This window comes from Homarus americanus, unplaced genomic scaffold (genome assembly GCF_018991925.1).
Source record: "Homarus americanus isolate GMGI-L3 unplaced genomic scaffold, GMGI_Hamer_2.0 scaffold40333, whole genome shotgun sequence".
NCBI lineage: Eukaryota > Metazoa > Arthropoda > Malacostraca > Decapoda > Nephropidae > Homarus > Homarus americanus.
In genome coordinates this window covers 19,947-34,576 of record NW_024714036.1, presented here as the reverse complement: position 1 = coordinate 34,576, position 14,630 = coordinate 19,947, and the positions used below count along the sequence as shown (strand labels likewise).

The following is a 14,630-nucleotide window of genomic DNA, read 5'->3' as shown; positions in this document are numbered from 1 at the left end:
GGAACTACCACACGGTTGAAATAACATGTAAACATGGCAGACGAAGTTTGCACAATGCAATGAGAAAGAACAACTAAGCCAACGTTTCGCCTTTTACATGAGATGAAAACTGCTAGTCAGCTCCTAAGGTGGGTCTCACATAATGTAGCTCTGTTTCTAAGGAAGTGTCACGAGGGAAGTAGCGGTAAAGGAATGGTGAAGAAAGTTGATACAGCTGCCATCACCATTACCTTCACTCGCTTCATCTAGGTCTAACGTTTGGAGCTGTTGTACAAATATTTCCCGGGTTATTAACACATTAACTTATGCATTAATTGTATTGGGTGAAAACTGATGGAATGGCAGCTTTCAAAGACAAATAAAGGTTATCATATTGACAAGATCACTGCTGTAATGAACCAACATGACTGTACCCTCTGATGCCTCCCTGGAAGCTCATAGTATGGACTTAACCGTGTTAGATCATATTTACTCCGTCTTAGACTTGTTAAAGAATAATATTACTAGCATATTTCATGATTGATTTGTGCTTTAACTCAATGAAAGTGAAGCATATTGAAAGGTTTGTTGGGCCTTTAAGTGAAGTGTTAAGATATATCATTATCATTCAGAGCCAATACTACTAGATTTGGCAAATTTTGAGGTAATTTCTGAGAACTGCTGCTACCAGAAGGAGTTGTTCGATTTTGTTCATTTTAAATGAAATGGCAACTTTTTATTTTAATTATAAGTAGTTTTCTGTTTTTCTCTGTGTTCCATCATAAATCACCTGTAGTGGGCAGGACATGAAGGATGAGGGAAATTGCAAGGGAAAACAGTGAAAAACTAAACATATGACACTAAATTGATGTCTCTACATGCTTTGTAGGGAAAAAGATAGTTATTTATCGTAATTACTTCTCCAAAAAATTTGTCGGATCACCGTGTATTGTCGTCTGCTCACTTTGTTTACAATTGACTCCCTTGGTCCGAGCATACTCTCATGTCTACAAAAAATGTATAAATTACAGCATCAAGCTTTAACAAAGTTGCTTTAATTGGTACCAGATATAAAATATAAGTACTTACTGTTTAATATGGCAGGGGTCTGTCCCTCAGCTGGGTAGTTAGGTAGGTAGGTTTCTTTGGTTGGTTAGGTCTGGTTCTATTGGATTTTAGTAAATGTCGCCTCATTTAAAATACTTAGCTACTGTAGTGATAAGAACATCGCTGGGAAAAATTAACGAAAGCAAACAACTTATGGTGGTAGTGCTGTTCTCAGTCATTACCAATTTTTCAAACAGCCATATAAAGTTAGAAAACATTTTGCTAGAATCTGATTTAGTTTAGTGATAACTTTTAATTCTGTCGAGGTGTGAGCGAGTGGAACCAACAGCTCACTGTAAGCACTTTAGCAGAGATCAGTGATTATTTATTTTCACTTATTGTAGCCAATTGATATGTCATTGAATACACCCTGTACACAAATCAGCTGCTTCACACATGGATTGCCTGTACAGATAATCACCCAAACATTAAAAGTAGGTTTTTATCTCTTTCTTCTGTTCTTAAAGCAATTCTGTGCAAGGCACTAGCTATTCTGGAACACCGGTTCAGGTTGAGCAGGAACTTTAAAAAACTTTTCTGTGGAAGATCAATTCTTTCTTACCTCAACAATATTCTTTAAAATGAAATATATTTGTAATTTTTGTATTTCTATTCTTCCATAATTCTCATTAAGAATAAATCTGCTCTGTCGACCCAGTGTCATGTACTGTATGGCTAGTGCTATGTTGACAAATATTTCCTAATTACCTTTTCATACTTTACTTAATCAAACTTACCAACCTAAAGAATCCTACTTACCAATAGTGAGAAACGATATATGTATGTTGTGTTGTCAAAGTAAGAGAGACAATTGAAACCCTGCAATTGTGTGTAAATGAGGCAGAAAGTCAAATTTTTGTGATGCCATATGGCAGCAGGGTCTACCATTAAACAATACATTATGCTTCCAATATCTTCAAAAAGCAATTTTCTACCTATCATCTACATGCATTTCAGTAAAGCTTCTATTAATGATAAGTTTTTGTTTGTCATACAGGGAGGCTGAGGGTCTGAAGAGTCGTCTGAATAATTGTATCCCACTCGTGGGTAACAATGAGGCTTGGGCTGTCCAACACCAACTTCAGGTTTGTTGCTACAATCACTGTTTAATGTTGGCAAGGGGTGAAATACTTCTATAAATTGTGATGTTTTAGAAAATATTGTATCTTGAAGGGTCTTCTCTTATAGTGGAGTAGTTCTTGACATTCTCCAGGGGAAGGGCCCAAAATTACTTGTTCTAGTACATCAGAGCCAAGAAAAATGGATACTGTATATTGGACCATCTTTTAAAAGTAATTTCTCTGTTAGCCAGAATTCTCCTATGCCTGGAATTGAAATGTGCTCGGAATTTTTCCTGAAAAATTATCTCAATTCCGGGTCTGTGAACGAGTTTCTGAGGTTGAAAATCAGGTGCATTTCACGGAAAATTCTGAGAAAAATTCTAGAAACTCTCTTATTTTGTTCTGAGTCTGGGAGCAAATTCCAAGGATGAAATAGTGTGCAATTTTCAGTAAATTCCGAGAAATTGTTCCCAGTACAGTACCCAGAAAAATTCCTGGGTTTGAGAGAGTCATCTCTCATCCCTGGAAGAGGCCTGCACCAATTGTTCTGGCTAACGGAGATATAACTTGTACAGTGGTCACTCGATTAACGAACACAATTGGTTCCACAGAGTCGTTCGTTAACTGAAAATTTTGTTAACTGAATCTATTATTTCAATGGGATACTGTATTGGGTAATTGGTTCCAACTCAGAAAAAGTATACTGTACATACAAAGTACTGTATAACGGTAATAGAATTAACTAAACATTAAATGTAAATTAAATATAAACTAAATACAGTACTGTACTGTACAGTATACTGTATAATAATAATAAAAAACAATAGAATACTATATTTTAACTTATTTTGAGGTGTGTATGTCGTATTCCCGGCAGCTTTGTTTACATATCAAACAGCTGATTGTAGAGGCAGTCGATGATGACATGCCATATTCTTTACAGAGTGCATTGGTTCTAATACCTTCTTCATGTTTCCTAATAATTTCTGCTTTGTATATTATCAATATGTGAACTAAATTTCAGAATGACCAATAATTATAATGTAAAAATGCAAAAATATTCATGAGACAAACAAACTGGATGTTCACTCCACTGTAAACAAAGTTAAACTGAGAAGCGTTGGTGGGCGAGTCGATCAGCTGATTGGCACACAAAAACTGTTCCCTGTACTTTATATATTATCAAGATGTTAACTAAATTAGAATGACCAATAATTTTAATATAATAAATGCAAAAATATTCAAGAGCACAACTTTCTTGATATTTACAGCTCCTCCCCGACTTACGACGGGGCTAGGGACCCAAATCCAGGTTGTAAGTCGAATTGGTCATAAGTCGGAAATGCTTAAATAATACATAGAAATCTAAAATGGGTGTCTCTTTTTCTTTTCAGCACCACAAAACACTCATTTTTAAGCTTGCCAGCCATTTTAAAGTGAATTACAAACACAAATTTTGTCTGTGTGCTGACTTTGGGACTCGAAAATACATAATTTGACCAAATTTTGGTACGGCTGAGGCAGGTCGTAAGTGCTGGTGGTCGTAATTCGAGTAGGTCGTAAGTCGGGGAGGAGCTGTACTCCACTGGAAACGAATGTAAACATAGAACCAATTACTGTATTGGAGGACTAGCCGATCAGCTGATGCGCACAACAAAGCGTGTTTCTCGTAAGGCTTTCGTTAATCGAAGTTTTGTTTGTTAATGGAAATGAAAATCATTATGGGAGCTAATACGTTAACCGAAATTTCGTGAATTGGTCCGTTCGTTAATCGAGGGACCATTGTATATGTACAGTAGCTAAAAAAAGTATCTGACAGGGTGGGTCCGATGACTTCCGAAATTATATGTATAACTCTTGATGTCTTGGGAGGGTTGATATGCATGTCTTCACCCACCGCCATTCAGTATCCAACACGGGGTGAGTTGGCATAAAGGAATAAAATAAACAGTTAAGTGATTACTATCACATAATATAAGGAGACAACATGCATATCCCAATACCTTTTGTTCGTGGTCTCATATTGTTTCACACAGAGTATGCACAGATACTTTTTTTAGCTATTGTACAGTATTTATTCAGGAGGATGCTTCGCGAACCAAATATAATTTCAGAATAAATTTAATCACATGCAGTGTTAGCATATGATTCTCATCAACATTTTATACTTTTGTAAATTTTAGATACTGCCTCACCAGATATTAGAATTGTATGCCTTCAGTTTTAGAAAATATTTGGCCCATACAAATACATTAGGAGGGACATCACTAGGGGCTAAAAGAAACTGGAAGAATGGTTGATTTCCAGTAAAAAAATAAAAGTGATGATATCTTTAGAATAAAATGTATCAAATTCTGCATTTAGAAAATCGGTTTCATTAAAAAATTGGCATGTAAAATTAACTTACCTGGTATAGTATGGTACTGTACTGTACTTAAAATATGGGCATTTTACCCAAGAACTGGGGAACGCTGCTTTATAGTCTCCTGCACTCTCAGCCTCTTGTATATAGTGACTTATTTTGGGTATTTTTGATTTAGTGTGTTACTGGAAACGTTTAGTTTTAAAGTCCTGGCTTTTTTTTTTTTGTAGATTCCAGTTTATCGATGTGAAAATTGCCATTTGAAAATTTAAAAGACAAAAAATAAAACAAAGCCAATAATTTTCTGGAACATTGACATAAAACATTCCCAAGGGAGGCCCCAGTTACCGCACCTTATGTTTTCTGAATCACCAGCAACCAACTCATAAGAAGCAAGAGACTGTAAAACAAAAATATAGTGCAGTACAGTATACTGTATATTATTCAGTGATATGTTGTGCAAGACTAAGTTTGCAGGTGGCTTAGTTTACGGAGAACTAGGAATTTAAAAAAAATGGCAACTGTTAGGTCCTGAGAGTGCATGATTTGAGAGATTTTAATGCAGTACAGTATATTTGTGTGTGTGTGTGTCCAGGTGTGCTTACTCTGTATGTGTGTACGACCTGTGGTGTAATGGTCAGCATGCTCGCCTTGCAAGTGAGCGGACCTGGGTTAGATCCCCGGGCAGGGTGAAGCTATGGGCAAGTTTCTTTACGCCATTTGCCTCTGTCTACCCACCAGTAATTGGGGACCTGGATGTTAATCAATTTATGGATTGTTTTCCTGGGTAATGGTTAGCCATTGCAGTTGGCAAGTTGTTCGGTCTTCTCGGACTATACCTTGACACTGGGTCATGCAGCTCGTTAACTTAGGGTGTGGTTGTTGTATAGGCGACAGCTTCAACACCTTAAACAAATTCACGGCTAGGTGGCCCTTGGTCCGGCCATCCTCGTGACACGAGGTGGCAATCATTATATTAATTATGTGTGTGGATATGTGCTTGTGTGTGTGCATGTTGTGGACCATCTGCTGTGGGTTCACTTTCAGTCAGCTCTTTACTGTATTTAAAAAAATTTTCTTTTTTATTTTGTATTTGTCATTATGTATATTTGTTGGGTATTTCCCTGTACCTTTCATTTTTAACAAAAAATAATACTGTAATCATGTTGTTTATTGCTGTTTCATTATTAACATTTTACTCAAATTGGTACCAGGGTACTTTTTTTTTTATTGTTATGTACAGTACTTAACACTACATGCTCTCCTTGGTTCGTCTCATATATGTACAAAATAAGTATGCTGGTAGACTAAAACTTATATGAAAATTAATCATTTTAGTAATGTGTATTTATCTGATAAGCCTGTACAGTACATACTGTAATATTAGTTCTATTGATGAGATCACACTAAGGACAGTAAGAGCTCATGTATAAACCCCTGACAATCCTCGGCTGGTTTCAGGTGGTGTGTGGGCAGCTTTTGGTCCACTGGATTGAGGCGGCCCTGGACCATGGGGTGGAGCGCGACCTGTGGAACCTGGGCTTTAGGAACACCATAACACAACTTCAAGCACAGGCAAAAGATAAACAGGTTTGAAAACTCAATTACTTTATATCTCTTTTAATTTTTTTTTATTCAGATCTTTGTACAGTACAGTAAAAAACCTGTAACTTGGCACATGTGAGGCTGAGGCCTTGCTGAGTAATGGAATTTGCCAGCTTATTGGTAATGAGATTTTATTTATTATGAAATAAAAATATTTGTAGAGTAATATCTCCGTTAGTCGGAATCCCTCAAACCCGGAACTCTCTGATGGCCTGAATTTAAATTTTCTCGGAAAATCGTTTCCAAGCCAGAATTTTCAGGAAAATTACGGCTCTGGGAACGAGTTTCTGAGGGGCACATTTTCTGGGATATTTTTCGAAAAAATTTCCAGTACCTGGAAAATCCGGGGGGTTCTGGGTTTGAGAGATGAAAATCAAGTGCATTTTCCGGAAATTCCGGGGATGGGAGATATTATTCTGGGTTCGAGAGTTGATGTAATGCATCATTCTGGAACTTCCGAGAACATTTTTCCGTTACCCAGAAAATTCAGGGGGTGAGGGATTTTTTCCAGGTTTGATAGATGATGTAATGCATCATTCTGAAACTTCCGAGAAAATTTTCCGTTACCTGGAAAATTCCTGAAAATTCTGGGATGGGGGATTTCTTTTTTACTTTGAGAGAGTCGTCGAATTAACCCGGAAATCTCTCATTCCCGGAAGTGCTCTGCACCAATTGTTCCGGCTAATGGAGATACTATCACTGTATTATTAGGTATTTACCAACAGCAAGTGGTAATTTCTTGATGAGCTTGTAAGAGACAGACAAATTGTACTGTATTGTGTACAACATTTCATAGCACAGTAAATTGTTCTGAGAAACTTAACACTATTGTATATACTGTACAGTACACATTATATATAACAGTAATACTGTACTTCACAGGCACAGTAAATAATTGTGCTGACAAACTTAAGAGTTAAGACTACACTTTGTACATAACACTTAACATTATCTATACACTAACACTTCACAGGCACTTAATCACTCTCAGATTGAGAGGGCCAGAGGCACTTGTAAACTGATGCTCATGAGGCTGATACACACGGACGGCTTGCTGGGTTCTCATGTATGACTCGACTCCAGCTGACTTTACACTAATTTACCTACTACTCAAAATGTAATGGTTATCGGGTTTCATACCGATTTATTTTAAATTGTGATTTATTGGATGTCGAGTTATGGGGTTTTTACTGTACAGTATTATTAGTTCTAGTTTGTCATTCTCCACCAGGGAGATCTTTGGGGGCATTTGACAGAAGACCATGACCTAGCTCAGTTTACCTGTATTGACCTTTGATTATGTAGAGGAGATTTTCATATTTACCTCTTAGCCATTTCAGGGGATCAATTTTAAGGAATGAATATTGACAGACTCTCTTCATCTTTGCCCCACATCGAGCTGGTGTCATCACTTGGGTTGATTCAGGCAGGTAATTGGTAAGCCCCATTTTCTATACTTTGAGATATGCTCTCCTTCAAGTGTGCTTTTAAACATAAGAAGCACCTGTGGCTGTGGTGTTGGCAGAGGTACTATACTGCATTTCTAAAACAAACTCAACTCAATTGGGGTTCAGATTTTGGGTAGTCCATGATGTACAGCCATAGCTTGAAATAATTCGTAAAATTTTCTACACAAGACCCAATGAAAGTACGGTGGTGCTGGGGGTCAAAGAATGTGAGGTATTACTGTCTGTAAGCAGCGAAGAAAATAATATAAGCTGTAGAAGGAGAAAAAATTTATTCATAGCAGCTGAAAATGGCCCTTAATACCCATAAGTTTACATTTAGTGGTAAATTGTAAGCTTGTTTTAATTAAATTTCCATTTCATCTCTGCATCTGCAGGGAGGTTCAAGTGAAGCTCGTGATATGCTTGGTTGGTTCCTGAACTCAGCCAGCGGCTTCTACTTGCAACTCTTCAATCAAATATGCTCAGAATATGGCCTTGACTTGCCATTTAGAAGGTTAGTGTAGATCCATGTCACCAAAACTACCTCTGGTGGAGTCCACCTCTTGCTAGAGGGCAAGTCGAACAGTTAGAGTCATTAATTCATTATCCAGGTACACAAGACAAGTAAATACTTTTGCACAAGCAGCATTTCTGCATCTGCCTGAAAGAGAGTTGAAGATTTATTTAATCCTACATGTAAAATATATGTACCTGAACATTTAGTGTAAACCATGATCATGTTATTTATTTCTATGTCAGCTCATTAATTTAAACATCCACACAGGAAAGACAGCATATATGGTGCTGTAGATCTCAATGGGTCAACCCAGGGGAAGTCCAAAGTGAGCAGTCTAAAAAATGCCCTCTACTTGTGCCAGTACTGTCTCGTGCACCTTGGTGACTTAGCCAGGTACCGCCATCAAGCCAAGCAAGCCGAGACTTACTACAGGTGAGTCAGGTCACTTTCTTTTATATTGGACCTGAGTGTGGGAGGACATCACAACAGGACACGTTACATTGAATGATTGGAAGTGAAAGGATAAGTGAGGGATTGCATAATGTTTACTTGTAATGAAGTGTTTCTGTTTTGAGTAGACATTTTTATATGGTGTAGACCAGACATGCAATGATTCATCCACAGATGGAATCATTTACGATTAACTTGCAAGGCCATGATTATGATACCCTCCAAAAGTAATGTAATCAATTTCAATTATGATTCAATTAAAAACTGTAATTATGATTTCTAGGATTCCAAATTAGTTAAACAAAAGAAAAAATGTATAATCACTGTCATGAAAGGTGTTTAATGCTGTATTATAGTGAATATTAATTACTAAAAAAATTTATTGATTTCAATAAGTCATAAATATAATATGAGAACATATAAATAAATATTGGTTCCTATTGAAGATTTTATTCATGCAAATCCATCCATTTTTTTAAGAATTCTTGCATGTCTGAATTTTAAAGTTTCTTATTTGATGCAATAATACTTTAAACATAATGTACCTTAAGTTTAGGAACATAAGAATGCAGGAAACTGCAGTGGGTCTATTGGTCCATATTAGGCAACCCCTTTACACCCAACCCATTTCCCTCATACTGTATATCTATCCAACCTATATTGTATTTGAAGCCTCCCAGCATGTTCGAGTTAATGACTGTGTTTGGTAACTTATTCCACTCATATATTACGGGTTGACAATCCCTTATCCGAAATTCCAAAAATCGAAAGCCTCTGAAAACAGAGTTTTTTACTGGAGTAAAACACTTTTTTTTTTTTTTTTTTTTATGGGGATTAGCCCACCCGGGCACAGGTCACTGACCCACATTGGGTCCTGTCTGGCAAAAATGTAATAATAATAATAATAATAATAATAATCATTAATAGTAAATAAAATTTATAATAAAAAATAGACAAAGATAAAATAATAATGATAGTAATAATAATAATATTAAAAATATTTATAAAATAATGATAATAATAATAATAATAATAATAATAATAAAGAAATACAAGAATGAAAAAAAGATCGAAAGTGAGAAACACGACCTAGACCTATGAATTATTATTATTACTACTATAGTTTCACCCCCCAGGCCCTGATGTGGGTCTGTGACCTGTGCCCGGGTGGGCTAATCCCCGTAGAAAAAAAAAATTAAATAAATAAATAAATAAAAATCCCTAACCTTACCTAACCAAACCATTCTGAAATCCGAAAAATTCCGAAATCTGTAACACATCTGGCCCCAAGGATTTCGGATAAGGGATTGTCAACCTGGTACTCTACTTCCAAACCAGTGATTAACTATCTCCCACCCAAAAACTAAATTTATCTAATTTAAAACCTTTGCTACGAGTTTGCTCCAAGTTAAATAGTTTGAGTACCTCTGTTATATCAACTTTGTGTAACCCTGACTTCCATTTATACACCTCAATCTTCTTGATCTTCACTGTACTGTACGTATCTGGAGGGAGTGCAAATTCAGAGGGTTTAAATCTGTGTCTATACTCAAGGGTCCTAATGCTCGGGATTAGCCTTGCCATCCTCCTCTGAATGCTTTCTTGGGATTCGATATCCATTCTATAGTACAGTGACTAAAACTGAGCCACATGATCCAAGTGAAGTCTCACATATGCGAGATATTCAGTAGTTTCAGGATAACCCAAGTATGGTACCTTGTTAGCTTTGTTTCGAGCATTTACATACAGTTACTCCCCGACTTACGACTTACTCGACTTACGACCACCTGGACATACGACTGCCTCAGTCGTACCAAAATTTTGTCAAATTATGTATTTTCAAGTCCCAACGTCAGTGATTGCGCTGTGTACTGACAAAATTTTCATTTGTAATTCACTTTAAAATGGCTGGCAAGCTTAAAAGTGAGAGTTTTGTGGTGCTGAGAAGAAAAAGAGACACCCATTTTAGATTTTCTATATATTATTTAAGCATTTTCGACTTACGACCATTTCAACTTACGACCATTTCGACTTGCGACCTGGATTTGGGTCCCTAACCCCGTCTTAAGTCTGTATTGTTGTCTTGGTTTAAGGAATGTACCTATCATTATCCATTAATCTTTCCCACAGTCAGATTTCTCTATATCAGTGTTGTTTATCTGATATCTGGTTTCTTTATTTACATCTCCTAGGCTAAGTACTTTACATTTTTACACATTAAATTTCATCTGCCATTTTCAGAGTTGTATGAAGTAACATAAACCTTTTGCTTTGTTGTTGAAGGGGAATACAGTACAATCTGTTGTGGTATATATAATTCTTAACAGCAAACGAAGGAAGACTTAGGTTCTGGCCACCTACACCAGCGGTGGGAAGGTTGGAAGAGTAAATAATGAGATATTCTGATTTTCTCCAAATGTTTTATTCAAGAGGAAAAATAGATTAATGACAATGAATATAAATTAAAACATTATTCTAGGATATTGGTACTGTACAATTTTTCACTCTCTTGGTGGATCTTTTTAGACATGCTGTCATGGTGGCGCCCACCAGTGGTCATCCATACAATCAGCTTGCCCTTTTGGAAGCTGGACGAGGGAACCGTCTGGCAGCAGTGGCACTATATGTCCGGGCAATGTGCGTGCCTTGTCCCTTTCCTGGTGCTCCTGCTAACCTAACACAGACACTGTCCAAGTTGCTGGCCACCAGGTGAGATATAACAGCTGCGAGTATTGTTTCACCTTATTCACTAGTGCAGTATACATAATTTGATCATGATGAAACAAGATTTTGCTGGATAAAGGATTAGAAGATGATAAGGAATGTTATTTTTGTATGTGCTATAACTAGGGTGGTGGGAAATATAAGAACTGATTACAGTAAAGCTTTTGGCAGTACCTATATGAATAACCTAAAACGTTAGCTGTATTTTTCTCACACAAGTTCGGTCATTGAGGCTGAAGGCTTAATGACCATCCAAAGAGCTAGTACTGTATACTGACAATTTATAGAAAAAAGGTGACATACAGAAGTGTCAAGGAGAAAGTAGGGAGTAAAAGCCTTTCATTTCTGTTGTCAAAATGTAGTTCTGTACTAATTTTTGTTGTAATTCCACAGCAGTAGCCGCGAACTGAGTGGGTCGACACGAGTCACCGGAGAAGAATACACCAATCTTTTTCTTCAGTGCCATGCCCAGCTATACCTCCATGGAGATGCTGCCAGTGCCCGAGAGGCTCTCCCAACTCTGTGTTCTGCTCTGTCCACTCTGGTTGCCACAAATGCCTTCACCAGAACTAGTCTCATACAGGTACAGTACATGATACACCTTGTTAACGGGAATGCAGGAAGCAGCACAGTACACTTATGGGTGAACAACTTCCTTCTTCTAAATTTTTAGTGTTATTGTCTCAGACTATTGAAACTTCTTGTCAATGCTAATTATTGAAAAAACAAAAACAAGTCTAAATTTTTATACATCAAACTCAGGAAAGAGTTTAAAGGACAATAAGACATTACAGCAAAGGTAAATGGTTTGGAAATAAGATGAAGTTTTGGTTAACAGGCAGACTCTTAGTGGACAAGTATTTTGTTGACCTTTGTGATAGACTTTTGAATATTTTATACTTTGTCCAGAATAAAATCATTCAGTGTTGGCTAAATAAAATACTCAAAGTAGCGTCTAGTAGTGAATGGATTAATATATATTTATACCTATTTCCAGCCTTCTTTCTTCATTAATTATTTTGTATAGATATATGGTAATCAACCTCAATTTTTTCTTATTTTTGTTTCCTCTCATTTAGTATTACTCTTTTCATTAAGCATTCGCACGTTTTTATAATTGAATTTATGGTCCTATGGAGACACATTATTCTTAACAATATGCATTTTTTCTGAGAGAAACTAGTACTATGAATAAACATTTTTCTAGATGGTACTGGTGAATCTGTTTGCCCTAAACTACTTTTCTGGAGCTGTTAAGGTTAAGACAAATGAAGAGACTGGTGGGAGGAAGGATGAAGAGAAGCTGGAGAAGCCAAGGGATGTTAAAGAGTAAGTTGTGTGTGTGTGTTACACTTAATCAATCAGAGTACCGTCCTCATATCTGAAGATTGGCAACCACATTCCTCCACTCTAAACATTCTCGGGCTGTTCTTACCAATTTGTGTTACACTAAACATTTAGTGATAACTTCTATGTATTTCTCTTTTTTCGGAAACTTCTGACTGGCTGTAAATGATTATGCAGATCATCAGAATACAGGTACTGAACCAATTCCAGTATCTGGCAAGCTTGGTACCTAAGGTGAGCCGAATTTTGGGATCTGGCGGATTTCTGGTCCTAGGCCTAGTGCAGTATACTGTACAGGCAGTTGTTGTTAAACATGAGGTTTATGGGGATAGGTTCCAATTGTCATTATTATTTATTTTGCATACACCAAAAATTAACTTAAACTGATACAATAAACAATAAAAATTATACATAGCACATCATTAAATACAATAGGACATATTTTATTTACAAAAAATAGCTCCTTCCACCCTCAAACCATCATCCCTCCGGCCAATGCTGAGAACAGGTGACATACAGCCAGGCAGCCAGCTGACTCGGAGACATGTGTAGCTGCTGCCAACACATTGGGGGAGACTGGCGACACAGAGACAGGAACAACTGGTGCTGTACAAATATTATAAGAAAAAATAGTAATTTTGAGCGAAGCTTAAATTTAACTTGACAAACAGTAGCAAAGAAGATAAAGTGAACTAACAGCAGAGGTGCGTGTAAGGTGCCCACGTTTAAACTGAAATACTTATCCAAACTAGCTACAGTAAGGTAGAAGAAGTGCTATTGCCAAACTGCTCACTGCCTCTGCAAATACTTTCACCTCTCCCACAGAATACACACTCATGCTCTTAATTTTTTTTTATTTGATAGTTTTATTTAGTATTTTCTTTATATTTAAGTCACATTAGAGTATTAAAATCATTTTTCTTAAGTTTTATAGTTTCTTTACATGTTATTATGGCAACGTGTAGCCGTCTCGCAGGCCACAGCTGACTGGCAACGTGTGTTTTTGGAAGTTCCATTAATACTGTAAGTGTAATGGTTACTTTACAGGATATTAGATGCTCTTCGCAATATTCATATGTAATTCACGGGTACTGAGTGGTTAGGCAGTAAGTAGACTGTCGTAAACCACTTGTAAAAAATCTGGTGAGGGACAATGGGGAGAATCACCCATCATGACAAACAGATAAAAACTATGGTGATGTGTTCTAGTTTACCATGACAATTAATGATGTCACCCGATGTCTTCCATCAGGAGTCTCTAGCACACTATATGTAGATGATTAAGCAATTAGTTTTCTTCATCCTATCTATGTGTTGCTGAATGACAACTTCAGTGCTGAAGTCTTACCTGGGTTCCTAAGCTGCCAGCTGTTGGTTTTCCAGACTTGGTTGAAAGTGGGCTTTCAGGATCAATCCTATATTCAAGAAGTTGTAAGAGAGCGAATAAACAATACTTTAGGGAATCCTTGACATTGTCACCAATGGTAAAGAATGACCTCTTGAAAATAGTGATCACAAAGCATATGTTCTTTGCCACTTATTTCATAAAGCAAAACCTGTATGGTAATCGTTTTTATTTTCCTTTTTAAATTGTTTTAAATGTCAATTAGTTTTTTAAAGACATATCAATATCTGTACCCAAGCAAATTTAATATGATTTATGGATCATCAGTGAGTGACCTGCAAGATCCTTACCAATAAAATATTCCTTGGCAGAGCTTTCCTCTGTCAGTTGACCTTGACCTATTTAATGGCATGTTTACCAAGGGGTGTTTTAGCAGTATGGGTCTTGCAGGTAAATCACGTCCTTATCTTAATCATAAAAGAAATGTTGAAATTTAACCCTTAATTTTGTTATTAAATCATAGATTTTGTGTGATGATACTAGTTAACATTATTTGAAGCACAATCCAACAAGAAATTAAAGATTCTATAGAAATAAATAATTTCCTCATGTTCCTGAGTAAATCTTTAAGAACAGATACAAAGGCCATGATTTATGTGATGAAGTTGTTTATAAAGTGTTTGAT

General features: G+C 36.6%; 1 protein-coding gene across 1 annotated transcript in view; it reads left to right on the top strand.

Moving 5' to 3' along the window:
• Positions 1-14,630, top strand: part of LOC121875449 (protein SMG7-like) — a 29,139-nt gene continuing 14,509 nt past the window's right edge. Inside the window, exons 1-8 of the mRNA XM_042380010.1 lie at positions 1-128; positions 2,084-2,171; positions 5,971-6,099; positions 7,958-8,076; positions 8,347-8,511; positions 11,056-11,238; positions 11,647-11,836; positions 12,461-12,582. Coding sequence (XP_042235944.1) covers positions 103-128; positions 2,084-2,171; positions 5,971-6,099; positions 7,958-8,076; positions 8,347-8,511; positions 11,056-11,238; positions 11,647-11,836; positions 12,461-12,582 — 1,022 coding nt within the window. The 5' untranslated portion in view covers positions 1-102. The remainder of the gene's footprint in view (positions 129-2,083; positions 2,172-5,970; positions 6,100-7,957; positions 8,077-8,346; positions 8,512-11,055; positions 11,239-11,646; positions 11,837-12,460; positions 12,583-14,630) is intronic.